This window comes from Hypomesus transpacificus, chromosome 22 (genome assembly GCF_021917145.1).
Source record: "Hypomesus transpacificus isolate Combined female chromosome 22, fHypTra1, whole genome shotgun sequence".
NCBI classification, from domain to species: Eukaryota; Metazoa; Chordata; class Actinopteri; order Osmeriformes; family Osmeridae; genus Hypomesus; species Hypomesus transpacificus.
The window spans coordinates 12,857,132-12,884,326 of NC_061081.1; the positions used below are offsets into that span (position 1 = coordinate 12,857,132).

The 27,195-nt window shown below is 48.1% G+C and overlaps 3 protein-coding genes across 4 annotated transcripts; all 3 read right to left on the reverse strand.

The window, feature by feature from the left end:
* Positions 1-302: 302 nt before the first annotated feature.
* Positions 303-4,004, reverse strand: rgs7bpb (regulator of G protein signaling 7 binding protein b). Its single transcript, XM_047045020.1, has 6 exons — positions 3,713-4,004; positions 3,099-3,271; positions 2,129-2,259; positions 1,775-1,919; positions 1,299-1,369; positions 303-1,091 (listed from the first exon to the last, which is right to left on the reverse strand). The coding sequence occupies exons 1-6, from the start codon at positions 3,860-3,862 to the stop codon at positions 1,000-1,002; spliced, it is 762 nt and encodes a 253-aa protein (XP_046900976.1). The 5' UTR covers positions 3,863-4,004; the 3' UTR covers positions 303-999.
* A 2,197-nt stretch (positions 4,005-6,201) lies between these two features.
* On the reverse strand, positions 6,202-14,320 carry LOC124484278 (glycerol-3-phosphate acyltransferase 4-like). The gene is made up of 11 exons (XM_047045139.1): positions 14,175-14,320; positions 13,354-13,667; positions 10,990-11,059; positions 10,540-10,831; positions 8,528-8,602; positions 7,888-7,977; positions 7,413-7,506; positions 7,057-7,172; positions 6,801-6,856; positions 6,585-6,670; positions 6,202-6,389 (listed from the first exon to the last, which is right to left on the reverse strand). Exons 2-11 carry the CDS (start codon positions 13,519-13,521, stop codon positions 6,252-6,254), a joined length of 1,185 nt encoding a protein of 394 aa, XP_046901095.1. The 5' UTR covers positions 13,522-13,667; positions 14,175-14,320; the 3' UTR covers positions 6,202-6,251.
* Positions 14,321-14,454: 134 nt separating this feature from the next.
* On the reverse strand, positions 14,455-23,797 carry LOC124484816 (calcium-binding protein 1-like). Of its 2 annotated transcripts, none has more exons than XM_047045926.1 (8): positions 21,697-23,797; positions 20,067-20,226; positions 18,793-18,823; positions 18,461-18,604; positions 17,979-18,088; positions 17,375-17,449; positions 16,839-16,911; positions 14,455-15,667 (listed from the first exon to the last, which is right to left on the reverse strand). In XM_047045926.1, the coding sequence occupies exons 1-8, from the start codon at positions 21,900-21,902 to the stop codon at positions 15,642-15,644; spliced, it is 825 nt and encodes a 274-aa protein (XP_046901882.1). In that variant the 5' UTR covers positions 21,903-23,797; the 3' UTR covers positions 14,455-15,641. The 2 variants fall into 2 exon arrangements, with proteins under 2 accessions (XP_046901882.1, XP_046901883.1); XM_047045927.1 differs by having other exon boundaries at positions 14,457-15,667; positions 20,071-20,226; positions 21,014-21,777.
* Between the last annotated feature and the right edge of the window lie 3,398 nt (positions 23,798-27,195).

Here is a 27,195-nt window from a genome sequence, read left to right on the forward strand (position 1 = left end):
GGGTTCTCTCACTGAACCTGAGTTGGTGTGTTCTGCATTGAGCAACAGCCATCAGCCACAAGATGCTGTCGAAGGAGGGCAAGATGGACCAGATCAAGACCCAACACATAAAACTGTCTCGCGTTCGTATAAAATGAGTTGACCTTTGCATGATCAGCACGATCATGCAGGATCACACTTGCAAGCTTGTATTAAACTCGATCGAGCATCAGAACTCTTAGGAACTTAGTGGTATTCAGAGCTGACTCAGTTAACCCAGGAGCCAGACTGACTTCAACATTGCAGAACAAGTGTTTACATACAAAAGTTTATTCACATTATAAAATGGCTTATACAGTACATACAGTCAGCTGTATAACATGTGCAACATATACACTACACATTGACAACTTTAAGCTACAAACATGCTGTACATTTTCTTTTGCCAAGACAAAATGATTCACTGCAACATTTTAGACAGTCTTTAGATATTCTAAAGACAAACAAAACCGGTCTTTGTACAAAAACTCAATTTTGATTTTTTGAGTATTCATATATTTACATTTAATAGTAAATGGCTTCACTATATGGTGCATTGCAAAGCCCTTGTGATGGGAAATGAAGTTATGGACAGATTTCCATTCCATGGAAGACTGCAAAAGAAACCTTGCACAGTGAACCAATAAGAATAACATTCTGAGAAATATGTTTAAAGGCAACGTTTAGCGCAAAGCTATCTACCAAAATGGTCACTTCTGGCATCAGTTCTGCACATGTAAGTTGGAATACACTACATATTTCACTACAGAGGGACACATTGATTACAAGAGCAAAATATGCATATTCATAGCATCACATTTGAATTGCTTTTCTACATTGAATCATGTCAAAGTACGTAAAGTAATGACAGAGACTGACCCAAACCAAAGTACCTTCCTAAATGGCAGTAATAAGTAGTAGGAGAACATGAAGGATGTTGTTGTGTTACGGCTGGCCACGGCTACTGCCTGAAGGACCACCTCAGCCGGACACCACACAGCAGAGTCCAGAGAAGCGCCTCTTCCTCTGTCTCACCAGAGGCAGCGGGGTGAGGTTCAGCAGGCTGCTGTCATCTGGGAACAGGAGAGACACGCGCCACTGTTAGAGCCTCCTAGCTCTCGCACACCTAGGTCGCTCTCCGCCACGCCACACACTTTTACGTAACGGCTGTTATTCGTCTCTCTCTCTCTCTCTCTCTCTCTCTCTCTCTCTCTCTCTCTCTCGCGCTCAGTTTGAACCCATTTGGACAGGGTACCATTTGCACAGCGGGTGTGGTATACCTTGGTTCTTCAGGGGTAAAGGCATGGTCTCCCTGAGTTTGCTGAGAAGGTTTCTCATCTCTCTCATGTCCCTGTGGAGACAGGACATCAGGACTGAGCCCTCTTCACTGGCTCGGGCTCTCTCTGTTCACAACATACACACACCTAGAGACACACACTCATAAGTAGACACTCACACACATCTATGAATGCACACAGCTATAGATCTGCACACACATCCATAGACACACACACACACTTATGGAACAAAACCCACACGTCTGTAAATGCACATGCCTATGGACACACACACCACACATCTATAGACACAAACACAAATGCATAGACACACACATGACCCCTGGGCATCACTTCTCTATGCTGTCTGTGTCTACTCATGATAGACACACACAGCTTTACACACACACCTGTGCACACACACACACCTGTGCACACACACACACCTGTGCACACACACACTCCTCCTGGGGCCTCACCGCTCTATGTTGTCTATGTCGGCGTCCACCAGCCAGGCGTCCGGAGGGCAGTCTGAGGGGGACGGCGAGCGTTCATCCAGCATGGGCGCGTCGGAGCTCTCGTCCACCTTGAAGTCCACCCTCGACTCCGGGGAAAAGTCCTTCCCTGAACGTGGAGGACCAGACAGACACAGACTGGCATCAACAGGGTATGCAAATGTGTGGCAACATTATATAATAACCCTGTCTAGTTATAGAAGAATTACTATGAGGGGGCATGTGACTGCGATCAAAAGTTTACAACGAGCTCCAGCCTTGTTTCACTGGCTATGTCTGCACTACGCTGCTCTCTACTGGTGGAGGAGGGTATCACACCTTTCCTGTGAAGCTGCAGGACTCCCAGCAGACACATTGACTTGAGCATCTCTGTGATGAACATCTCCAGACAGCACTGCAGCTGAATGAAGAGCCTGCAGATCTCCGGCTGGATCTCCCCATCCTCTGGCCTACAGCACACACAGAGCACACACACACAGGACACACACACACACAGAGCACACACAAATAGGACACACATGACACACACACACACAGAGCACACACAAACAGAACACATACAGGACACAAACACACAGAGCACACACACACAGGACACACACACACACAGAGCACACACAAATAGGACACACATGACACACACACACACAGAGCACACACAAACAGAACACATACAGGACACAAACACACAGAGCACACACACAGAGCACACACACACACATGCAAGGCACACACACAGGACACATACAGGACACACTTACACACACACAGGGCACATACAGGACACACACACACAGAGACAGACACAGGCTCATTCCAAGGCACAGCCACACACAACCCAACTGTATGTGCCTGCTTTTATAAACACTAAATGTTCTCACTGATGACTGAGGAATATCCCATTTTCATTTTTTCATTATCAAAATATAAAATACGTATTATTATAGATAATACGCCAAGGTACCTTTGGATTAAAGTGTCTTCGAAATTAACTCAATATAATGTAATATAGGCTATTAGATGACACTGAACATCGATTTACAGATTAAGCTATCTCATCCACAAAGCAGAGACAGTCTACGGGTTGCCATGGCAGACGTGAGAAATAACGCCCGTCCAAGCAAAGCTGCTGCAGACTAACGTTGTCGTTTGTTGATGTGTCGTGACGAGCAGACAACCCTCCGGCTACCAAGGACAGTTCCAGTAAAGGCGTCAATCTGACACGCGTAGCAAAGCCTTTAAATACTACTTTAAATACTAATATTACCCCACCGTTAGAATTCCTTACCCCGAACCGGATATCACGGTGAGATTTTGATGGGCAGCTCGAGCCATCGCACACCCTTTGGTCCGTGTGCGCTGCATCTCCGCCCTTAACGTGGGACAGTCTGCCGTTATCTCTCCGATTGAGATGACCTGTTCTCGGTACAACGCCATGAGCGTGTTGAATTCCTGGACTGTCTGAGGAGCGACAAGGACACCCCGCGTTGTAAATCCCGAGACTATGAGCTTTTAGGTTTACAGGTATAAAACGTATCGATGGTGACATGCTCTGACCAGGCTGTGAATAGCCAACCAGCAAATCATCCATGCACTGTACAAGGCCCACAATAACTCAAGTACCCCTTCAAGAGTAATTTGCAATATCGCTTGAAATAGGCTATGAATCAGGCTATGTCGACTGGAGTGCAGCAATGAAAGCATGTGCAATCTAAATATAGAACTCATTCACCCTTCAGACCTTGGGGCTAGTAAACAAGAACATAGCACGCTTACAAAATGGGAATATGTACTATACGTTTATATTCTAACAATAGATATGCCTGCAAGTAATACAATGTGGCCTACGCCACCCTAAGGCTATCGGCTGTAGCAGTAGAGGCCAAACGACATTCAACTCACCATCCTACTGTCGCCAACGGCCCGCTGCGCTTTACGCGCGCTCTCTGTGCTCTCTCGGCGCTCCGGATCCGTCTGCTGTGGTTTGACGATTTGAAAAATGTTCGCTGCAGATTTATGGCGATTTTTTCGCCCGTTCGGTGCAGAACACATGCATAAACACCCACAGCCGAACACCACTCAAGATAACGAATGCGCTTATGTTTATTATTCAGTTACCCCGTCCCAATTCCTCCCGGAAAAAGCAGCCGAGGTCCAAGAACTAGTCGATGTCCCCGCGGGGTCTTTCTGATTCACCTTGCAGAGAAGCGCGTCGGGCGGATTCCCGCAGCTCGTGACGCGCACAGCAACGGCTGCACATGAGTCGCTGCACAATTTGTGAATAACGTATTAAGACACAGATATGGACGCCAGTATTTTAGGAGGCTAACATAAAATGGCATTATAAATATTGAAAATGTGTTTTTCCCCCCTATATCCTTTATTTGTTTGCGATGGGTGCGGGCGTCGTAAACTGGCGACGTGAGAATATACGTAATATGTCTAAACAATACAACATACGTGACTTGTAACGGATATGGGGTAAATACAGTGGCTGCTACTCACATGTGTGTGGTTGTTTTCATAGTAATGTGATCACGAGATGTCTGGCGTGTTGAACGGGTGTTCCTGACACGTTATGACTGACTATATTATTTTAAGTTGCCCACCCTGTATGTTTTAAGTATATATGATTTCTGAAACATGAAAATTATGTTATTGCTGAAAGGTGTTTTTTTAGCACCCAAACTGGCCCCAATACTACTACTATAGTTTACTCAGGAAGACAGACAGATTAACATATCAAAAGAGCATGTATTCTTCATAGATACAGAAGACTCAGCAGTAACATGTAGATTCAGCCTCGCATTGACGGTTCTTAATCCTCAACAAACACAAGTCAACACTAACATAAACCTTTACACTTCTAAACCTAGACTAATGTATATATAGTACATCAGTAACCTCCTCTCCAACATCTTTAAAGTAACAACACAAATACATAAACGTTTTTAGTGCTAAATGTTTAAATACATATATAAAAAATATTACATTCAAATAGTTCGATGTGTGCAGTGCAAGTCAAAAGTTTTGAGCTCTCAGCCAATAGAAAACCACAGCTTCAGTGGTGTTCCATTTGAAATGTTTGTGGGGATGCACGTCTGTTCCCAGAGCAGTTTACTGATGTTTCAACAGATATCCTGTAGATGTCCAGCTTATAACTAAGACACAGAATGAGACAGCGAGTGTAGCTTTGCAAGATAAACCCTTGATAGTATTAATCGGTCCTTAGCCATCTCTGAGCTTCTCTCTCTTCCTACCTCCATCCTCTTATGTCTCTCTCTTCCTCCTCTGTTCCTCCCTCTATTCTCTCTCTTCCCGCCTCCCAACGTCCTCTCCTTCTCTGTTCCTCCTTCCCTCCTCTGGCTCCATTCCTCCTTTCTTTGCCTCCCTCCCTTTCTCTGCCTGCTCATTTTCCTCCCCCAGACTGTCCAGGGTCTGGTCTCTCTCCTCCACCAGACTGTCCAGGGTCTGGTCTCTTCCCTCCCCTAGACTGTCTAGGATCTGGTCTCCCTCCTCCCCCAGACTGTCCAGGGTCTGGTCTCTCTCCTCCCTTGGACTGTCCAGGGTCTTGTCTCCCTCCTCCCCTGGACTCTCCAGGATCTGGTCTCTCTCCTCCCCCAGACTGTCCAGGGTCTGGTCTCTCTCCTCCCCTGGAATCTCCAGGATCTGGTCTCTCTCCTCCCCCAGACTCTCCAGGATCAGGTCTCTCTCCTCCCCTGGACTGTCCAGGATCTGGTCTCTCTCCTCCCCCAGACTCTCCAGGATCAGGTCTCTCTCCTCCCCTGGACTGTCCAGGATCAGGTCTCTCTCCTCCCTTGGACTGTCCAGGGTCTGGTCTCCTTCCTCCCCTGGACTGTCTAGGATGTGGTCTTCCTCTTGTCCTCCCATCAGGACTCTGCTATACAGTTTCTGCTGCTCCTCCTTGAACGCATCCTTCACCTTCCCTCGCTTCAGCCCTCCATCCCTGGGAGAACACACACACACACAATCACACACACATATGAATATATATATTATATATAGATAGAGCGAGTCAGATAGAGGCAGTGTCTATTATGATGATGATGGAAACCAGAGGAAGTATCCACAGTTGCTCACCAGAGCAGGTCCACTAGCCCACCCTGTATGGCGATGGCTGCTTTTACTCTGTTGGCAAACTGGACAGCGTCCTCTCCTTCCTAGGACACACACACACACACGTATCCCAGTGAGGTGTCAGTCGGACAGTTTGACCTAGCTCACCTCTCTCTCCATGGGGGGCAGGTACCTAGCTCACCTCTCCTCACCATGGGGGGCAGGTACCTAGCTCACCTCTCTCTCCATGGGGGGCAGGTACCTAGCTCACCTCTCTCTCCATGGGGGGCAGGTACCTCGCTCACCTCTCTCTCCATGGGGGGCAGGTACCTCGCTCACCTCTCTCTCCATGGGGGGCAGGTACCTAGCTCACCTCTCTCTCCATGGGGGGCAGGTACCACACGCTGCACACGATGGCCCAGCTGCTCATCATCCTGAGAAGGTAGCTCACCATCCCGAACTTGCTGCTGTTCCAGAACGCATCTCCGAACCGGGGGTCATACTAGCCGGCGTACATGCACACACACACACACACATCAGAGACACACCCACACACACATCAGCGACACAGAGAGAGACACACAGAGGGATGGAGAAAGAAACAAAAAAAAAAGTAAGAGAAAGAAAGCGTTATGGAGGCCAGAGTTCCAGAGTGTGTGTGTGAGAGATTCAGAGGAGGGAGACACAGAAAGTCTACCTTTATGGCCACAGGGTAGACCGTGCAGCCAATCTCAAAGCTGCCTTTTTTAAACATCATCACTGAGGTGTTGTTGATGCAGGTACCTGATCACAAACAGATACAAATGTATACATATTTATATATCTGGTATCAGACATTATCCAAGACTATAAGTGATCTAGAAGATTCCACACGGGCACAGCCTCATCTAGAGTCTAGACAGTTGGTACGAACCCTCAGGGAAGATGAGGATGGGCAGCTTGGTTTTGTCCGACACGTGGTCGTAAAGCCTGAAATCAGACAGGAGAGGAAAGTGCTTCATGGTAAATATCACACACACTCTCACAACTGTGTGATATGCTTGGGTGGTCCCAGCAATGTAACAATCACACATCAATCAACAATCGCATCTAGTAAAAGTAAAAAAAATGATTTATATACATTTAAAAGAGAGATTGTGAAATCTTCTCAAATCTGCTGCCGTTGTTACCTTTTGGCCACCAGGTGGCGGTCTTTGACTTCGGATCTGTCGAACCAGATGTGAGGGGTGGACTTGACCATGGCTCTCTGGACCAACCCCATCAGCCCTCCATGGATCTGGCCCACCTGGAGGAGAGGGGGAGGGGGGAAGGTTGAAATATATGGAGGAGGAGGGGGAGAGGAAAGTTATAATAAAGGGAGAGGAAGAGAGAATGAGAAAGATGAGGAGAGAAGTAGTTCTGACCTAGTAGCATCTACTTCAACAGATCTCCTACTGATCTAAAAGTATATACATCAACAGATGGTAGAATAGACCCAAAATAACCCGATATCGACTAGTGTGATGCTGGGACAGAGCCAGGGTACCATGGAGTAGCAGCCGTCGTTGGCCAGGATGATCACATCTATGGGAGTGGTGTGGTTGGCCACACAGATGCCTCCGTTCTTTGGTTTATTTTCACTGGGAAGAGAGGAAGGAGGAGAGAGGGTGTTATGTGTGAGGTGTGTGTGTGTGAGGTGTGTGTGTGTGCCTGTAAATAAGTGTGTGGTCTGGTACCTTTGTGTATAACAGTGTGTGTATATGAGTGTGTGTGGTCTCATACCTTTAGTGGTATATTGACATTACATTTAGTCATTTAGCAGACGCTCTTATCCAGAGCAACTTACAGTAAGTACATGGACATTCCCCCGTGGCAAGTAGGGTGAAGTGCCATGCCGAAGGACCTTCTGATTACTAGCCCGATTCCCTAACCCCTTGTATGTGTGTATGTTGTGTGGTCCTGTGCCTGTTGTGGTAAGTTATGTGCGTATGTGTGTGTATATGAGTGTGTGTGTTTGGTACCTGTGGTGGTAGGTGATGATGGCGGTGAGGGCTCTCACACAGATCCGGTAGCACATCAGATGCACCTTCTCACTGAGGAGAGACCTTATCCTGGGAGGAAACACACACCATCATCTCTCAGAAACACACCCTCATCCTCTCATCTCATAAACGCACCTTCATCCTCTCATCTCATAAACGCACCCTCATCCTCTCATCTCATAAACACACCCTCATCTTCTCATCTCATAAACACACCCTCATCCTCTCTTATCTCATAAACACATCTTCTCATCTCATAAACACACCCTCATCCTCTCATCTCATAAACACACCCTCATCCTCTCATCTCATAAACACACCCTCATCCTCTCATCTCATAAACACACCCTCATCCTCTCATCTCAAACACACCTTCATCCCCTCATCTCAAACACACCTTCATCCCCTCATCTCAAACACACCCTCATCCTCTCATCTCAAACACACCTTCATCCCCTCATCTCAAACACACCTTCATCCCCTCATCTCAAACACACCCTCATCCTCTCATCTCATAATCTCACCCTCATCCTTTCATCTCATAATCACACCCTCATCCTTTCATGGTGTGTTTTGGGGAGGTGGATGTGTGTGTTCTGGGGTCGTTGGGGAGACCTACTGTCCATGAGGCAGGAACCCTATCAGAGTGGTCAGGACCAGAAGCAGACCTATACCGGTGACAGCCAGCGTTACCCTGGAGACAAACACACAGATTCACAGTTACCATGGAGACACACACACAGACACCTTCACAGTTACCCTGGAGGCAAACACACTTTCAGTTACTCTGGGGACTAACACACACTTTCACAGTTGCCATGGACACAATGTCTGACTGAGGGAATGAGCTGCACTCTGACCCAAGTGAATCTGACTGTGTGGAGGTCTGTGGGAGTGAGTCTGAGTGTGAGTGAGGGAGTCTACCTCTGAGAGAGTCTACCTGAGAGTCTACCTCTGAGAGTCTACCTGAGAGTCTACCTGAGAGTCTACCTGAGAGTCTACCTCTGAGAGTCTACCTGAGAGTCTACCTCTGAGAGTCTACCTGAGAGTCTACCTGAGAGTCTACCTGAGAGTCTACCTCTGAGAGTCTACCTGAGAGAGTCTACCTGAGAGAGTCTACCTCTGAGAGTCTACCTCTGAGAGTCTACCTGAGAGAGTCTACCTGAGAGAGTCTACCTGAGAGTCTACCTGAGAGTCTACCTCTGAGAGTCTACCTGAGAGAGTCTACCTGAGAGTCTACCTCTGAGAGTCTACCTCTGAGAGTCTACCTGAGAGAGTCTACCTCTGAGAGTCTACCTCTGAGAGAGTCTACCTCTGAGAGTCTACCTGAGAGTCTACCTGAGAGTCTACCTCTGAGAGTCTACCTCTGAAAGTCTACCTGAGAGTCTACCTGAGAGAGTCTACCTCTGAGAGTCTACCTGAGAGTCTACCTCTGAGAGAGTCTACCTCTGAGAGTCTACCTCTGAGAGTCTACCTGAGAGTCTACCTGAGAGTCTACCTCTGAGAGTCTACCTGAGAGTCTACCTGAGAGTCTACCTCTGAGAGTCTACCTGAGATTCTACCTCTGAGAGTCTACCTCTGAGAGAGTCTACCTCTGAGAGAGTTTACCTGAGAGTCTACCTCTGAGAGTCTACCTGAGAGAGTCTACCTGAGAGAGTCTACCTCTGAGAGTCTACCTGAGAGTCTACCTGAGAGTCTACCTCTGAGAATCTACCTCTGAGAGTCTACCTCTGAGAGTCTACCTCTGAGAGAGTCTACCTGAGAGAGTCTACCTGAGAGAGTCTACCTGAGAGAGTCTACCTGAGAGTCTACCTGAGAGTCTACCTGAGAGTCTACCTGAGAGTCTACCTGAGAGTCTACGTCTGAGAGTCTACCTCTGAGAGAGTCTACCTCTGAGAGAGTTTACCTGAGAGTCTACCTCTGAGAGTCTACCTGAGAGAGTCTACCTGAGAGAGTCTACCTGAGAGAGTCTACCTGAGAGTCTACCTCTGAGAGTCTACCTCTGAGAGTCTACCTGAGAGTCTACCTGAGAGAGTCTACCTGAAAGAGTCTACCTGAGAGTCTACCTGAGAGTCTACCTCTGAGAGTCTACCTCTGAGAGTCTACCTGAGAGTCTACCTCTGAGAGTCTACCTCTGAGAGTCTACCTGAGAGTCTACCTGAGAGAGTCTACCTCTGAGAGTCTACCTGAGAGTCTACCTCTAAGAGTCTACCTCTGAGAGTCTACCTGAGAGTCTACCTCTGAGAGTCTACCTGAGATTCTACCTGAGAGTCTACCTGAGAGTCTACCTCTGAGAGTCTACCTCTGAGAGTCTACCTGAGAGTCTACCTCTGAGAGTCTACCTGAGAGAGTCTACCTGAGAGTCTACCTCTGAGTGTGTCTACCTCTGAGAGTCTACCTCTGAGAGTCTACCTGAGAGTCTACCTCTGAGAGTCTACCTGAGAGAGTCTACCTGAGAGAGTCTACCTGAGAGAGTCTACCTGAGAGAGTCTACCTGAGAGTCTACCTGAAAGAGTCTACCTGAGAGAGTCTACCTGAGAGAGTCTACCTGAGAGAGTCTACCTGAGAGTCTACCTGAAAGAGTCTACCTGAGAGAGTCTACCTCTCAGGGAGTCTGAGCTTGTCTCTGACCTGAGCGGCAGGAGGAGCCCGTAGCGGATCAGCAGCCCCAGGCCCCACAGCACGGTCAGCCTCAGGCTAATGTGGCGGAAGTTGTAGTTGCTGCGCGTCAGCAGGTTCCAGGACTCCAGCTCCTGGGCGGAGAAGCGCTTGGTCACCTCGTCGTCCACGATGCTCTCCACGCCGCGTCGGGAGAAATACATTATGTCGGCCATCTCAAACTCGGGCACGGAGCCCAGAGCGGCGCTGCCCCTAAACTCCTGGATCTCCTGCTCTAGAGACAAGGGCTCCTTGGCTATGATACCTGGGATTGGGGGAAGGAATAGCAAACAGGCAGCAAACAAAGACGGGGACAAGGAGAGAAGGACAGTAGTGAGAGGAGAGCTACTTCAACAGACGTAGACCCAAACTGGTTGTCTCTCGATGGACCCTTAACAAAGGACCACTTGGTTTGGGCCTCACCGTTACTGTAGGGCTTGTGCAAATGCTGGTTCTTTTCTTTGGCTCCTTGCTCCATTTTCAGGGTGGCCCACTGCAAAGAGAGGATATCATCCTGTGAGCGACATTCGAACGCCATGATCTGATTATGCCCGAGTGTAACAATTCTTATCAAGGATCTACGAGAACATGCTTTATCACCGTGCGATCATCTTATATCTGAGGAACATAGTATGGTGCTAAACTGTGGAATGGTATCGTGGAGGGGAAGATATGTGTGGGTGCATGTTTGTGTGTGTGTGTGTTAAGGTGGGGGGTCCACAAGGAATAGTAACGAGACAACATGCTGTAGCTTTGACACAAAACAGACAGCTTGAGCCCTGAGCTTGTCTCTGGAGGCATGTGCCCTCCCTGGAGAGAGGAGGAGAGGGGAGGGAAAGAAGGGAGAGAGGGAGGGAGGGGACAAGGACAGATAGTGTGAGAGAAGGAGTCACAGAGCACATGGGGAGTGAGGGGAGAGAGAGAGAGAGAGAGAGAGAGAGAGAGAGAGAGAGAGAGAGAGAGAGAGAGAGAGAGAGAGAGAGAGAGAGAGAGAGAGAGAGAGAGAGAGAGAGAGAGAGAGAGAGAGAGAGAGAGAGAGAGAGAGAGAGAGAGAGAGAGAGAGAGAGAGAGAGAGAGAGAGAGAGAGAGAGAGAGAGAGAGAGGAGGGGAGCTGAACACCTCTGGGGCCTGCAAGCTACAGAGAAAACAGCCAACAGCGTTGACTTCACCTCACTACGCCTTTCATGGGCCAGCAATCAACAACCAACAACTAAGTCCAGCCTGCTGAATCTCACCAAATCCTCTATTTATAAACCTGGTGGCTTAAAACGTAGAAACAAGCAGCGCTGGGTAACCCATTCTACTAAACGTTACGCACCGCAGATTAGTATCCACGAGAGGATAGCGTGCCACCTCTCTGAGCAGGCTCATTACTTCCGCTCACATCCCTTCCTCCTCTGATGATGACAATGACATCACTTCCTCTTTTGCCTGAGTCACTTCCTTCACGCCAACCGCGGCACGACTGCAGCCCAACATCTAATTCACTAATGTTTTTCCTTTCAAAGAACCTCAATTCCTAATTTAATTAGGATTAGGCTGTAGCACCTAGACCGATGGTAATCCTTATTGTGAAAATGGAAATGTGCCAGTACCACATGAGTCAATGGCGCTCTTACCCTAAATGCTTATGTCACTGAGATTACGGCCAGGTCTTAGGTTGTTGTCGTGACAGTGGTTGTGAGCAGCAAAGCCCAGGTTAACGGAGAAAAGCAATGTCTAGTATCTCTGGGAAATGCAGGAAGTGGATGTCATGTGGTCAGGGCTGTGGGGGAGAGGAGTATTAGGCCTCAGGGTCATTCAGACCACAGATGACGGTGTCAGAGAGACAAGTGACAAGGGGAGTCAGGTGGCTGAGCGGTTAAGGAGTCGGGCTAGTAATCTGAAGGTTGCCAGTTCGATTCCCGGCCGTGTGAAATGACGTTGTGTCCTTGGGCAGGGCACTTCACCCTACTTGCCTCGGGGGAATGTCCTTGTACATACTGTAAGTCGCTCTGGATAAGAGCGTCTGCTAAATGACCAAATGTAAGTTAAAATTACATTTTATTCAGTTAGGGTTTTTCACTTTTCACCAAAGCGACAAACTTTTAATTTTTTTTTTTTTTTAATTTTAAGAATTTGGAGGGCAGAACGACCTACAAAACTATCAGTTTTCTGACAATGTCATGAAGATTTACATTTCATTTTTCAGATGCTTTTATCCAAAGCGACATTCAAATAGTGCATATAGAAAGTATGTATTCTATGTGGAGGAAGCTGCATTAGCTCCCTGCACTCAACAGAGGTAGGTGTTGACCAAGGACAGGTCTGACACTGGAAACTATGGCGCTAGACATGAAGTCAATAGGGAAGTGTCCCACGCTAGGCCTCACAGTGAGGAAGCTATAACAGTAACCTATACCCCAACAGTTAAAAACTACCGATATCCAAAGTCTCCCAGAAGTGTTCCGGGAGTCTCCCGCATTTCAATAGCGGCTCCCTGACACCCGCAAATGCTATTCAATCTCCCCTGAAATCTGGGATTTTGTATTTAGAGTGAGCAAGAGACTGTCCGAGGTCATTTCTGGTAGAGACAAACGCATATCGCGCGTCCTGATTGTGTTCCGGGGGGGTGGGGTGTACGTGCTGGTTAAGGGGGTACATCGTGCGTCTGGATTGCGTCCTGAGGGGGGTGGGGGGGGGGAGAAGCCACCTTCCTGAAATGAGTCTGCAGGTTGGGATGTCTGAAACTATAACAGTTAGAAAGCTATAACAGTGAACTAAAACACTGAATAAACGAACACTTACCTCAAACACTTTGAGGAGGGCATTCATGTAGATCCTGCGGATCCCAAAGGACACCCCAAGAACAGCCGGCACGATGATGAAGACCAGCAGCAGCGTGAACCACACGGTGATGGAGATACCGAGGACCGTGCACAGCAAGCTGTCCACGGGGAGGACGGCCCAGGCCATGACAGCGACTGAGGACGTGTAGTTAAGTAGGGATGTGGAGTTGAGGACGGGAGGCAGTACAGACTTGGCTTTTACTTAGTCCCTTAATAATAACCTCGGATCCTGAACACTGCGCTGAAACAGGACCCCCGTTACAGCATCAGGACCTAAGAGGACAGAGTGCAGACTTGTCAGACGTCTTTAGAAAGTATAGACTAGTGTCGGTAGCAAGTATGAGCATCGAGCTAGTGTCGGTTAATTGCACGGAAAGCAACCTCTTTGAGTCTATCAGAAAACGTTATTACGGTAGTTGGCTATGATTAAGTGTTATACGCAACAGCAAGCTTGAATGACAGTCAGCAGGTTAACTACTTTGGATAACCAGTCTAATGTGCTACATAATGAGTTAACTAGCCATCTATGGCGCCGTGTTTACTTCAGCATCCACCTGACCTGCCAGGGAAGTATAACAGGAAACCGTTAGCTAGCTAGCTCAGCTGCTAATGGCTAGAGCTAGTATGCTGACGTACAAACAAAGCAGCTAGCCTACGTGTAGTGAAATATATCTGGCTAATTTAGTTAATGTTGGTTAGTAGCTAATAGACCGATTGATTGCATATTAAAATAGGTATTTAAGGTAGCTTAGGTGGTGTATTTGGGATAAAGTTACTCACTTCATCAGAAGTCCATACCAGCTAGCATCGGACGCTGGAGAACTCATGTTGACCATCTTCAACGTTCAGGGATCAGCTACTGTAATCCATTTATTTAGCCAGTTAACTGGGGGGACATAAGACGTGCTCATTCGCACACGAGCGACACCCCCTGTTAATGAAGCGTTCACCCCCAGCAGATTCCCCGCTGAGAAAATACCCACCACGCACCTACACATTTAGAAAAACAATTTCCACTAAAAACAAAAATGTTTGTGTCGCAATAAAATTCTTTATTCTTTATCTAGTCACCTGCTACAAATGGATGTAATTCAGTTTTTGGCATGCATAGAATCACACATGAAATACAAATTAACGTACAATTAAGACAGTTTAGAGTGAACACACAAAAACACGTAAAACACATCATCAATAAACACAGAAGGCCTATCCCTCTGACACATAAGACATCTCTCACACAGGTGCAAATGTTCTGTTTTTTTTTCCCTCATTGGTGCACCATTCCTTTCTATGTGGATGGTAACTTCACTAAAATCATATATGTATTCTTAGTTTACATGCAGGAAAATGTGCAAAACAAGGAATTACATTAATCAGAAGTACATGTTTTATCTCTTCATCTGATCTATGAGTCTACAATTCTCCTATAGCCTAGATGCCCTTCGTTCAAGGAAACCTCTCCTTTGTACGCTCATCATAGACTCTTGCTTGAAATGTGTTGATAATGATATAAATGCGAAGAAGTGCATTAGTGCAAATAGACAACATTTAAATCAAACTGAGACAAACTGGCTATATGCCTTAGGTTTGACATAAACTCTTCACAGTTAGTAGATTAAGACATTAAGACTTGTAAACACTGACACACGCGCACACACACTCACCCACACACACACACACAGACAGAGAGAGTTCATATTTAAAAAAGGTCAAATAAATAATCTATTGACTTTAAAAGTGTATGTACGGTGTCCATTATGCTAAAGACCAGACACTATGTGTAAAAAGTGCTAAAAATGTCTCATTTACTATGCTACTGCCACGACCGACAGTGGCACTGGGCGAGAGTGAAGTAGCTCAATAAAGCACCTCGCTCTTACTACCTACTGTAAACACACACAGTACAAATGGTGTCAGCGCTATTTGAAATATACAAGGTTAATATGTGTGAGGCGTGTGTCGTTGATCTGTTGCGTTGTCAGCAACTACAGCATCATGTCGTCACGGGGACGCTGTTGCCGTCAGCGACAGCAGCGTTATCATCACGGGGGACATGGGGTCCACCGTGGATCCAGTGGCCCCTGTTCTCGATGCAAGATGTGGCAGTGACAGGGCAGGGTTGATATGTCGTGTTTCCTCTTGGTCGGAGGTCGGAGGTCAATAGGTCTGGGCTCGCCGCCGTCTCTGCCCCTCCTCTCTCGTCGGGAGCGGGCATGTTCGGTTCCGAGACGCGTACATCCTCCCCCCTCAGCGAGACATCATCCGCACAAACTCTGACAGGAAGGAAGCAGACAGGCCTTACGTAAGATAACGAGTATGGATGAGAGGGCTTGCCTGCCTTTGAATAAGCGAACAGTGATGATCTCTCGACACAGGGATAGCTGGGAAGGTATGAATCACTGTGACCGCGACGCCTGCTTCAAAACCTCCTTTATACACCTCAAACTGTCAAATGTACAACGGTACAAATTTAGCACCGGCATTCCGATATAAATGGATGGAGTGGATATGAGAATATGGAGGTGTGACCTGTGACAGTGAATGAATAGCAGAACAACCACATGACTCCAGGGTAATAATAGCAACAGTGGCTATTTCTGGCCCTCAGGCAGTATGCTTTCCTTGTTTTTTGATAATCTGTGAGGTGGCATAATCCTTTGGTGTGGAGATAATCTGTCAGGCAGGCCTACTGCCCGCATTCTCCCACCACTCTCTCTGCACGCTGCTGGAATATCATCCAGACTCACACTAGGCTGTAGCTGGAGCCAACACAGCGTGTGTGATTTGTGTGCGTGTATTTCTGTATGTGTGTGTGTCTGTATGTGTGTGTATGTGTGCATTTGTGGACATGCACGTTGGCATGTATGTGTGTTGGTGTGTGTGTTTTGACATTGACACTGTATGACTATGTTTAGCTTGTGTTCTGCTCCTCTCTCCTACCAACCGTCTCTGGAGGAGGGGATCCCTCTCTGAATTGCTCCTCCCAAGGTTTCTTCCATTTTTTCTCCCGGTGGGAGTTTTTCTGGGAGTTTTTCCTTGTCTTCCTTGAGGGTTTAGGTTGGTTGAGGGGCAGTTCTATGGGCGCATGTGAAGCCCTCTGTGACATGCTTGCGTGTAAAAAGGGCTATACAAATAAATTTGATTTGATTTGATTTGTGTGCATGTACGTACATACAGTACATGTGCAGGGGAGTCATCTCCTGTGTGTTTGTACCCTTGTCTTCTATTTGCTGCTCTCTAAACCTCAATGTGTCCTTAAACATATTGCAATTCCCAGCTTCTTTGAGGAAGCTCACAAAATTGACAACCCCATGAAGGAAGGGTTCAACAGGACTAGTTCCATGCTCTGTAATTACACACCCAGGTCTAAAACATAGACAAACTAACACAAAGGATATCACACACATTATCTAAGTTGCTGAGGAGACTTAGAAACCACCTCACCTTCAAAGTCAACATGTCCATCTCCATTCAGGTCAATATCCTGCAGGATGTCCTCCAGATCTCTGTGGCCAACCTGGCGAAGAGACAGGAACAGGAAATGCTCAAGACAGGAAATGCTCAATACAGGAAATGCTCAAGACAGGAAGTACGAGGGCAGAACGACCTACAGAAGTGACTGATTCTATTTCTGACACTGTATGCTGAGGATTTACATTTTAAGATGACATTTTGTTCATTTTACAGACGCTTCTAACTCACAGAGTTAGCTAATGGGACCCCTTACATTAACTGCGTGAGTTAGATAGCTAAACCTGACCTTCGTAATTGCATTTTGTGTTTGAGAACTAACGTAACTGCCCGCTACTAGAAGTGGTTGATCAAGCTTATGCAATATGCGGATGTGATATGAGTATAGTGGATTGAAGCTGCCGATTGCAAGTTAAGGTGGAAATGTCAGTTAATTGGTCTTCTGTCAACGTGCCGTGTGTGGGCAGTGAGTGATTGACAAAATAACACAGACTCTGTTTAAATCTTACTTGTTGGCCTAGAAGTTTCTTCATGGCTTCTCTGAGCTCGGCGGTGCTAATTTGACCGTCGCCGTTGGTGTCAAACTGAAAGAGGAAGGTCAACATGGAACATTTTAATGACTGGAATCCACTCAAATCCCCATCCATTCAGTCTCTCTATTGTCCTTCAGTTGAACTCTTCTCAGTATTCCTCTCATCCTCTTAGAATTATTGTCCATCTTTCTACATTATCCCGTTTCTATATTTAGCTGTCATTCCACTTTCTTTTCTTTCAGTTCCCATCTTCATTTACATTTTACATTTAGTCATTTAGCAGACGCTCTTATCCAGAGTGAGTTACAGTAAGTACAGGGACATTCCCCCCGAGGCAAGTAGGGTGAACTGCCTTGCCCAAGGACACAACGTCATTTGTCATGGCCGGGAATCGAACTGGCAACCTTCACATTCCTAAGATTACGATTCCCTAACCTCTCAGCCACCTGACTCCCATCTCCCTCGGTTTCTTTACCCCCCCCCCTCATCCCCGTCTCCTCTCATTCCCCAGCTCCTCATCCTCTCCTCTCTGCTTCCCCCCCTCTCTCCTATCCCTCCCTCCTCCCTGCTCCTTCCTCACCTCTTTGAAAGCATCCCTTAGCTCTTTCACTCCAATCATGTCTGCCGTTTCAGCCAGAAGTTTGGGCCCCATCAGCTCCACAAAGTCCTCAAAGTCTACATGTCCTCCAACTGCAGGAACACCAGAGAAGAAGAAGGAACCAGAGAAGAAGAAGGATCAGTAACACAGCTAAGTGAAAGTGAAAGTGAAAATATTTGTACTTGTACCTTTCCAACTATTTTTTTTGGTTTTCTTGTCCTTTCTAAACTTTTTTTTCAGAACTTTTCGAAAATATATTGCAAACTTTCTCGAAACGTTCTTTTCGAAAACTTTTACGAAACAATAATTTTACAACCTTTCAAATTTAGTTTTTCCAAAATATCTTGCCAACCTTTCGAAACTATCTAATCAAAAACTTTTTTTAAAGTAAAATAATAATACCAGAAACATTGTACAGTAACAAACGATTTAAACACATCACATCCACACACAGAGTAACTCACGGTTCATGTTGATCTGCTGACTCAGTTCAATCAGCTCCATCTCAGTGGGCATGTATCCCATGGTCCTCATGCAGTTCCCCAGGTCCTTACAGCCGATGAAGCCGTCCTTGTCCTTATCAAACTCCCTAAAGGCCTCGCGCAGCTCTGGGGGAGAGCCACATTTAATTCAATACAATTAGGATGGATTCAGTGCAACAAACGTTAAAAAAATTAAAACACTCCATGAAATGTACACCATGTCTATCACTATTAGCAGCACTGCATTCAAGGTCATGCATCCATCACTGAAATTAACATGTTTTGTGAACCCATCTCCTTTCAGTCACACTCACCATCCATCTCCTCTGGTCGCAGTTGTCTGTCCTGGAAGGTAGACAACCACAGAACCTAGTTAGTCTCAACACGTTTTAACTATAAAAGTAATACAATCTCTTTTAAACCTCTGCAAAACATGTCTGACATTTCAAAGGAATTGTTACTATTAGATATGAACAGGATGGATGAAGCCCAACGACATGGCACTTTGGTATCAGTGACTAATTTAACACCCGTTTGTTCATGAAAGTTTGGTTCAAATGAGACTGAGTGAGCTATCAACCCTCTACATCATTCAGCTGCAGTTACAATGTGTTTCATTCCCTTATTTGGAGGTGAACTATGAAGTACTGAGAGGACACACACACACACATCATCACACCCATAAAAACACACACGCAAGTGCTTATTTTGTGCTGTCTCAACTTCAAGGGTTTCTTTCTCTTTTAAGTCTAACCTGTGTCTGACCTCCAACCCATCTCCTCTCCTTAACAGCATCTTGTCACAGCACATCATGAGGATGGGCTGTTAGGGGAAGCACCTACAGACCACTCACTAATGAAGGGCCCCCCCGGGTCAGAGAGACAGAGGCAGGTGGGTCTCGAATGACAAAGGGCCACCGACTAGAGAGACAAGCAGTCACAGAGGAAGTCAGCTGACCACAGCAGTAGTGCTCCTCACGGATGAGGGAGAACTCAGCCCGTCAGAAGGTCACATTCGAGCGTCGTCAAACACAAACCATCAATGACACATCACACACACACACACACTCATAACACAGTACACACAAGCTGTAGGTCACACACACACACATACACACACAGTATCCAAATGCTGTCTCTCTCTCACACACACACACAAAGTGTGCATTCGCTCTCCCCCCCCCCACATACACCCTGTTATTCTGTAGACATCAACTCATAGTCAGCCATACAACCCTTCAGTGATTTGCTGCTTGACAGAACAACAACATGGATTAGAACTGGAGGAGGACATGAGATCAGAGTACATTTGACTGACGGGGAACTGTGGTCAGAGTTAGCATGGTGTGTCGTACAGTACACTGTACACTGTGCCTGAATGTTGGTGCAGCGTGTAGTAAATGTGTGTATATATGTGCGACTGCTAGTGTAGTATGTAGTATCTGTGCGTGCATGTGTGTAGGTCTTGTCATGTAGTATGTAGTGCATAGGTCTGTTTATAGTACATGTGTGTGTGTGTGTTGGTCTGCTTGTGTACTTTGCAGTGTGTGTGTGTGTGTGTGTGTAGGGATGTTCGTGTCTGGACTTACGTACAGCCTGCCGGTTATCTGCGAAGCCCTTGCGTAGGAAGATGCAGGCAGGGCCCAGCACGTTGTGCATGTGGGCCCCGTTTTGGGCCAGGGGCTCGTGGTAGGCCCCCCCCGAGCCCCCCTCCTCGCCCTGCACGGCTTTGTAGCTTCTCTTCTGGTCCTGGGGGGGGGGGGGGGGGGGGCCCACGTCCATGTGAGGGGGGGGAGGGGGTTGGAGGGGGGGGGGGGGTACAGAGGAGCGCATGGGGGTGGTGGAGACAGTAGTAGAGACCGTGACTCGAGAGAAGTTTGGGAGTTTGTAGCCGAGGGCCGTGCTGAGTGCGTGGGAGGGGTAGAGGGGGGGGGGGGGGGGGGGGGGGGGGGGGCGTTGAAGGGAAGGAGGGGTGGGGGTGGGGAGGGGTCGCAGTGGGTAGGGCTGGCGGGCTGTCAGTCACAATGGAACACCACCCGGGCGGGGCGGACTGTTAGTCGCGGTACAGGACAGCAGCGCAGTCAGCGGTTAGAGACGGTCGAGTTAGTAGACGGATCATGTCAACCCTGAGACTTGGAAAGAGCTCAATCACTGAGACCAGGACACACAGTCTTTTAACCCAGGCATCTCACATGACAACAAAGTGCTAGACAGGGATTGTACCTTAGTGCATGCATTTACAGGTATTTCAAGCATGGTTACAATTATTGTAAGTGGTTAACTAAAACTCCAGACTGCTCTCTCTCTCTCCCTCCCTACCTCCCTGGGCGTTGTGTGCCCCATCTCAGAAATAGATGGCTCATTTGAGCTCATGCTAATTAGCCTTTTCTCCATCTGCTGAAGGCAAATCAAATTCATCCAACCATTACGTTATAATGACCAATTATCTTGCGGTTCAGGGGTAGAAAGCCTCCTGCAGAGCCAGCCCCCAATTACCTGAGGAGCTGCAGGTTAATTAGAGAGGAAGGGAACATACCATCATGAAGACCATCTGAAGTCCTCGTCCAATGAGGGCAGACCTCTCTTGTCAGCAGCGGCTGATTAACAGAGATTGTCTGTTGACAACATAACTGAACGAGACCATGGACAGAAGAATGGAGACACTGCATGAAGGCCTTCAGCACAAGTGTTGGTCCACCTCCTCGTTTTCCTCTCTTTTTAATCTATTTTCTCTAGTGCAAGAAATTACTGGGGCTTCAGAGCGGAAAGCACCTTTTGTCTTTTAGTCTCCTGATCGTTCTTGGAGGTGACTTTGTCAACATCTTGGGTTTAGCTCAGCAGTAGAATAATTGCAAATCCAGAGATCGCAGGTTCAAATCCCCCCTGTGTGTCGCTTTGGATAAAAGTGTATGCTACATGAATACGTTATTAAAAATTCTCTCAGCAGCCCAAGGAAGATCTCAGTCCCACACATACACAAACAACCACCACACACACAATTACATGCAGACACACACACACACAGACACACACACACACAGACACACACACACACAGACACACACATCATACTCACCATACACGCAGACAAACGCACACTTACAATCAAACACACACACACACATACAGTCACACACACAGACATGTACTGTACACACATACACACATGCGTACACGCACGCAATGCACTTACACCCACGCATGCACTCATTCATTTACCCTCTAAAACGCGTGACCTTCACTCTCCATCTGCTAACGCGCCAGCACCAGCCACGGGAAAGCAATGCCTGCTGGGTAATCCGGCCACGTGATCCAGGAAGAGATGCCACGCCATCAAAGGGTCCGCTGATGTCCAGCGCCCCCCAAACGTGGAGCGGGCGCCCCCCTCTGGTGCAGCTGACCAGGACCACGGGACAAACCCCCATCTTAGGACGGGGGAGTCGGGGAAACGAGAAGCAGCCAAGCGCGTGAGCATGGGTGTGCTGGACAGATGGCTTCAACAGTTGCTCGTCATATTGTCCGTGCTCGTGAGGGAGCAGCTGCTGGGGAGAGGTGGAGAATCTATTTGTGGGACTTTGGCACTGGCGGACAGGAGCCTCATTTTGTTTGTCATCTTGTCTTTCTTATGTCGAAACGGAATGTCTGTCAACGCACACTTGTGAGACACTGGGTGGTCTAACGACGTCCAGCCATGTTTCCCTCTCTCTCCCTCCTGGATCTGAAGTGTTACAGTAGCTCGCTCTATCAACAACAATAACAACAACAGCGTCTCCTACATGACGGGTAGATCATCAAGTCAGACCTCCACGTGTGTCAGTGCCGGGCACCACAGGACAGCGCCACCTGGTGGCAGCTTTGGTCCTCAGCCTCCCTTCAGAGGTGAAGTGCTGGTGCGAGGGCTCGGCGGAGTGACTCATGTGGAGGACGCACTCCACAACCAAGCCGGCGCCACGACGACAACGACGATAGAGCTGTTGACGGAGCGCTAGGAGTTGAGAGCCTCTGAAGAAGCAGAGAGACGACTCACTTCACCCCCCACAGACACCCACAGAGCCTCGACCCAATCACAGTGATATCAACACCCAAAGAGCCTCGAACCAATCACAGTGATATCAACACCCAAAGAGCCTCGACCCAATCACAGTGATATCAACACCCACAGAACCTCGACCCAATCACAGTGAGTAATATCACTACAAAAACAACCCAGCCTGATATCACCTGAGGTACGCAAAGCATTTGACATACAGGGTTGATGCTGTACCATGAATCGATTTGAGGATATTTAATCTCGAGTCAGGGACTGGTTTCCATGCTGGTTGACTAACTCTCCTCACTGGGGTTGAGAGGAAGAGCCCAGTGCCTCAGATCCTGGGCTGGCCTGTCGGTTCTCATGAGCGCTGCCCGCCCGCCGCAACACAGCACAGTCCAGAACACCACTCACTAACCCTGCCCTGCTCTGCCAATTTCAATTCCACACGACAACCAACTCCAAGACAATTTAATGCTACACAAACTGCTCCCACTTGACACTAAACTATCCAATACTACACCGACTGTCCCAGCATAGCACACTCACCCCCCCGTACGCCAATTCAAGTCCAGTCCAACACAGTCCAGGCTGGTCCAATAGCCTCCAGTCATGTAGGGAACAGAGAGAGCAGAGGGGGGAGGGGGGGGTTGAGGAAAGAGAGGGGGGACAAGGATTTGCCAACAGTCTGGGGGCTCCAGGCAGTCCACAGGAACGGCACACAGAAAAACCTTACCTTTTTGGAGAAATGTTTAAGCGGAGATTTGACACAGTTTCCCATAGTAAGAGTCCTCTCGGTGTGTGTTTTTTCTGTGTTTGTGTGTCGGTGCGTGTGTGCACGTGTATGCGTGTGTGTGTGCATGTGCGTGTGTATCTGGGCATGCATGTGATCGAGAGAGGTTTGGGGGGGGGGTTGGGAAAGGAGGGGGTTCAGTGGGTCAACAACTTAAACGATTAAACGAGAGGGGGGAGACAGGGAGAGACAGGGGGGAGAGAGAGACGAGGAATACGGGATCAGTAGACTGGCCCGGTGGGAAGGACAGTGAAGGGGTGAGAGAGGGAAGGAGAGAGAGACCGGAGGATATCGATTGAACAAAAGAAAGTCGAAAGAAAGCCAACAAGAGGAACGGAGGGAAGAACCCAGGACGCGAAGACAGGAGAAAGAATGGACGGGATGCGTGTCTTCTAAGCCAAATGAAAGCCCTCCAAGTCGAAAATGCAAGATTGCTTGTTCAGTCGCTCACCATCCCCTCTCTCTCTCCCTTCTCTCTCTCTCTTCCTCCCTCCCTCTTTTCTCTCCCGCCCCTCTCCTTCTCCCCTCTCCCTCCCTTTCCCTCTCTCTCACTCTCTCTCACGCTGTTGCACAGTTCTAACCCATCTATGCAAAGGGAGAATGTGACAAAGAAGCTAGTTCGGACAAGCATATTACCTTCCCCCGAGCAAGACACTAGAGACACTAATCCAAACACACACGCGCGCACGCACACTCGATTAAACACACATGGATATGGGGCTGTGTGGAGCTAAAAATATAACACGCTCTCTATTGCACCCTGTCTCTCTTTCTCTCTCCCTCCCCCTCTATTTCTCTCTATCTCTCACACACACACACAAACACACAAGCAGAGACATAAACATACACACACACGTATGTAAATAGACCCAGAAGAACAGGCTCATCATTAAGTCATAACTGACTGGAAGGGACTGTGCTGAGATCAAAGCCAAAATATGCTAGAATGGAACATAAAAGGCGTTCAGACCATCCGGAATAGACAGGCAGTCACACACACAGATGCAAATGCACAAACACACGCAGGCATACACACACAAATAGACGCGCACGCAGAAACACACACACACACGCGTACACACACGCGTACACAACACAAAACATCCAACCCAGCAGGTGTCTGAGAGTATGGATCACAAATCAGTGTGTGAACATGCATCGCCACAGGGGTGTGTGTCCCAAGGCACACAAGGGTGAGTGTGTAGGAGTGTATGTGTGTGTGTGTGTGTATGTGCGTGTGTGTGTTGAAACTGAACTGTGATGCAGGTGACTGAGAATCCTCCGCCAGATCACCTGCCTGCTGTGACAAACACACGCTTCCTTTTTGACCTTGTCTACTGAAACGGCTTCGTCACGTGGATATCAACCAAGATCCTTTTTTTCTTGCCCGTCTCTCTTGCCTCTGTCTTGTTCACTCTCTCTCTCTTCCTCGTCCTCTCTTTCCATTTCCCTTTCTCTCTGGTTCTTCCTCTCTCTCTGTGTCTCTCTCGCTCTCTCTTTCTCTTGCTCATTCACTCTTCATTCTCACTTTCATGTTCTTTCTTTTTGTTTCCCTCCCTCTCTCTCTCTCTCTCTCTCTCTCTCTCTCTCTCTCTCTCTCTCTCTCTCTCTCTCTCTCTCTTTCTCTCTCTCTCTGTTGTTCTTCCCCTCTTGTTTCCTCTCTTTCTATCAATCTCTCTCTCCTTCTCCCTCTCTCTCTGCCTCTCTCTCCTTCTCTCTCTCTCTCTGTTTGTGTGCTGATGATTCACTCAGCTCCACCGCGGGCTCATTGTGAACTTCAGAACACATCAGCCATCACACACAAAAGCCTTCAGCTCTGATAATGTCAGCACGCTGTGTTCACCCATGTTCACACACGCACACACACACGCACGCATGCACACACATGCATGCGCACACACAAACACACGCATGCTTACACACACACGCTAACACGGAGGAATACACGCACACCCACATGCATGCATGAAACACACATCTAAGCACACACACACATGCATCCATAAAGGCACATATACACATGGATGCAAGCGCATAAAGACACATTCACACACTATCCTATGATGGGAGAGGCACACAGTTCATTCCAAGATTAAATACTAATAATTGCTTTACAGTTTAATGAAGATTTGAGGTCAGAGATAATCCTGTTTGATCCATTCCCATCAAGTGAGATAAATGAGCTGAGATAAGAGCACTGGGAGGACTGGGGGACTGGGGGACTGGAGGACTGGGGGACTGGGGGACTGGAGGACTGGGGGACTGGGGGACTGGAGGACTGGGGGACTGGAGGACTGGGGGACTGGAGGGCTGGAGGACTGGGGGACTGGGGGACTGGAGGACTGGGGGACTGGGGGACTGGGAGGACTGGGGGACTGGGGGACTGGAGGACTGGGGGACTGGGAGGACTGGGGGACTGGGGGACTGGAGGACTGGGGGACTGGGAGGACTGGGGGACTGGGGGACTGGAGGACTGGGGGACTGGAGGACTGGGGGACTGGGGGACTGGGGGACTGGAGGACTGGGGGACTGGAGGACTGGGGGACTGGGGGACTGGAGGACTGGGAGGACTGGGGGACTGGGGGACTGGAGGACTGGGGGACTGGAGGACTGGGGGACTGGGGGACTGGGGGACTGGAGGACTGGGGGACTGGAGGACTGGGGGACTGGGGGACTGGAGGACTGGAGGACTGGGAGGACTGGGGGACTGGAGGACTGAAGGACTGAAGGACTGGAGGACTGAAGGACTGGAGGACTGGGGGACTGGAGGACTGGGAAGGGTTTGGTACTCTTGTGCTGCCGTCATGTCACTGTCCCTCCGTGGAGCGTGTCAGAGTGACTATACTGATCCACCAGTCCTGCCTGGATCGTCTTAAAGACTAACCCAGCTTACTCTGCTTCTGGGAGAAAGCGCATAAGCATGAGCGAGCGCAGTGACAAGTCCCTGCCAGTCTGTGTGTGGTGGCGTCTCTAAACGTTCCATGGTGCACCATCCAAACGGGCCGTCAGGGATGAGAGGAGGGAGGCAGCTACTGAAGCTGAGACCGGGACCTTCCAGGTTTGCATGCCACACACACACGTGTTGAAGTGTGTGTGTAACTTGGAGCTCCGCCCCCAGATAGAGGGGGGAGGGGCCATGGGTGACCTTCATGGTCATTGCCAGAAGAGGAAATATCACCGTCTCTAATTTAGATTTGCATTATTGATTAGGTTAAATAGGTTATGGTCTTTCACTGTAATAAAACTGTCAGGTTTCATTTGAGACAAATCCCTTTTTTGAAAAGTGATCATTTGTTCATTGTACTGTCAGGGTCAGGTTGAATGACGCAGGTTTAGTTAGCTACCCTCCCCTGTTCAAAAGGAAAAGGGAAAAATTCACCAGTGATGTACTATGCACGTAATTAATGAGGCATTTTACAAAGTGCGTTTCATTTTATTGAATTGAATTTACTCTGTTACTACTCTCTCTCCTCTGTCTCAATATCTCATCTCTCCTGTCTTTCTCTACCCTTCAATCTCTCTCCGTTCTTCCTCTCTCTCATTTCTCTTCAACCTCTCTCACTCCACTCCCTCTCTGTCCGCCCTCTTCTCTTTGTCTCTTCTCTCTTCACTCTCTCCTCTTTCTTCTCTCTCCTCTCTGGATCACTGGTACACTTCCTCTCTGGCCAGTCAGACTCAGGTTACCATAAATATTCAGCATGAACGTGCATGCACTCACATGTTTTTACACACACACACACCAAGGCATCCGTGCACACACAAACACACACAAAGGCATTGCCGCACACACACACTCACGCACAAAGGCATTGCTGCACACACAAAGGCATTGCTGCACAGACACACACACACAAAGACATCCAGGCACATCCACACACACAAAGGCATCCGTGCA

Bases quoted from the DNA above. Each gene is read 5' to 3' on its own strand.
- rgs7bpb (XM_047045020.1), bottom strand. From the start codon at position 3,862: ATGTGTTCTGCACCGAACGGGCGAAAAAATCGCCATAAATCTGCAGCG. The intron at 1,920-2,128 runs GTGTGATACCCT...CTCCACGTTCAG, and splicing joins CCTGCAGCTTCACAGGAAAG to GGAAGGACTTTTCCCCGGAG. The intron at 1,370-1,774 runs GTGAGGCCCCAG...CTGTCTCCACAG, and splicing joins GACATAGACAACATAGAGCG to GGACATGAGAGAGATGAGAA.
- LOC124484278 (XM_047045139.1), bottom strand. From the start codon at position 13,521: ATGGCCTGGGCCGTCCTCCCCGTGGACAGCTTGCTGTGCACGGTCCTC. The intron at 7,507-7,887 runs GTACCAAACACA...CTCTCTTCCCAG, and splicing joins ATCATCACCTACCACCACAG to TGAAAATAAACCAAAGAACG. The intron at 6,390-6,584 runs GTAGACTTTCTG...TACGCCGGCTAG, and splicing joins TCTACCCTGTGGCCATAAAG to TATGACCCCCGGTTCGGAGA.
- LOC124484816 (XM_047045926.1), bottom strand. From the start codon at position 21,902: ATGGGGGTTTGTCCCGTGGTCCTGGTCAGCTGCACCAGAGGGGGGCGC. The intron at 20,227-21,696 runs GTAAATGAATGA...CCCCCCCCCCAG, and splicing joins AAGGTCACGCGTTTTAGAGG to GACCAGAAGAGAAGCTACAA. The intron at 18,605-18,792 runs GTGAGTGTGACT...GCTCTCCCCCAG, and splicing joins GCGACCAGAGGAGATGGATG to AGCTGCGCGAGGCCTTTAGG.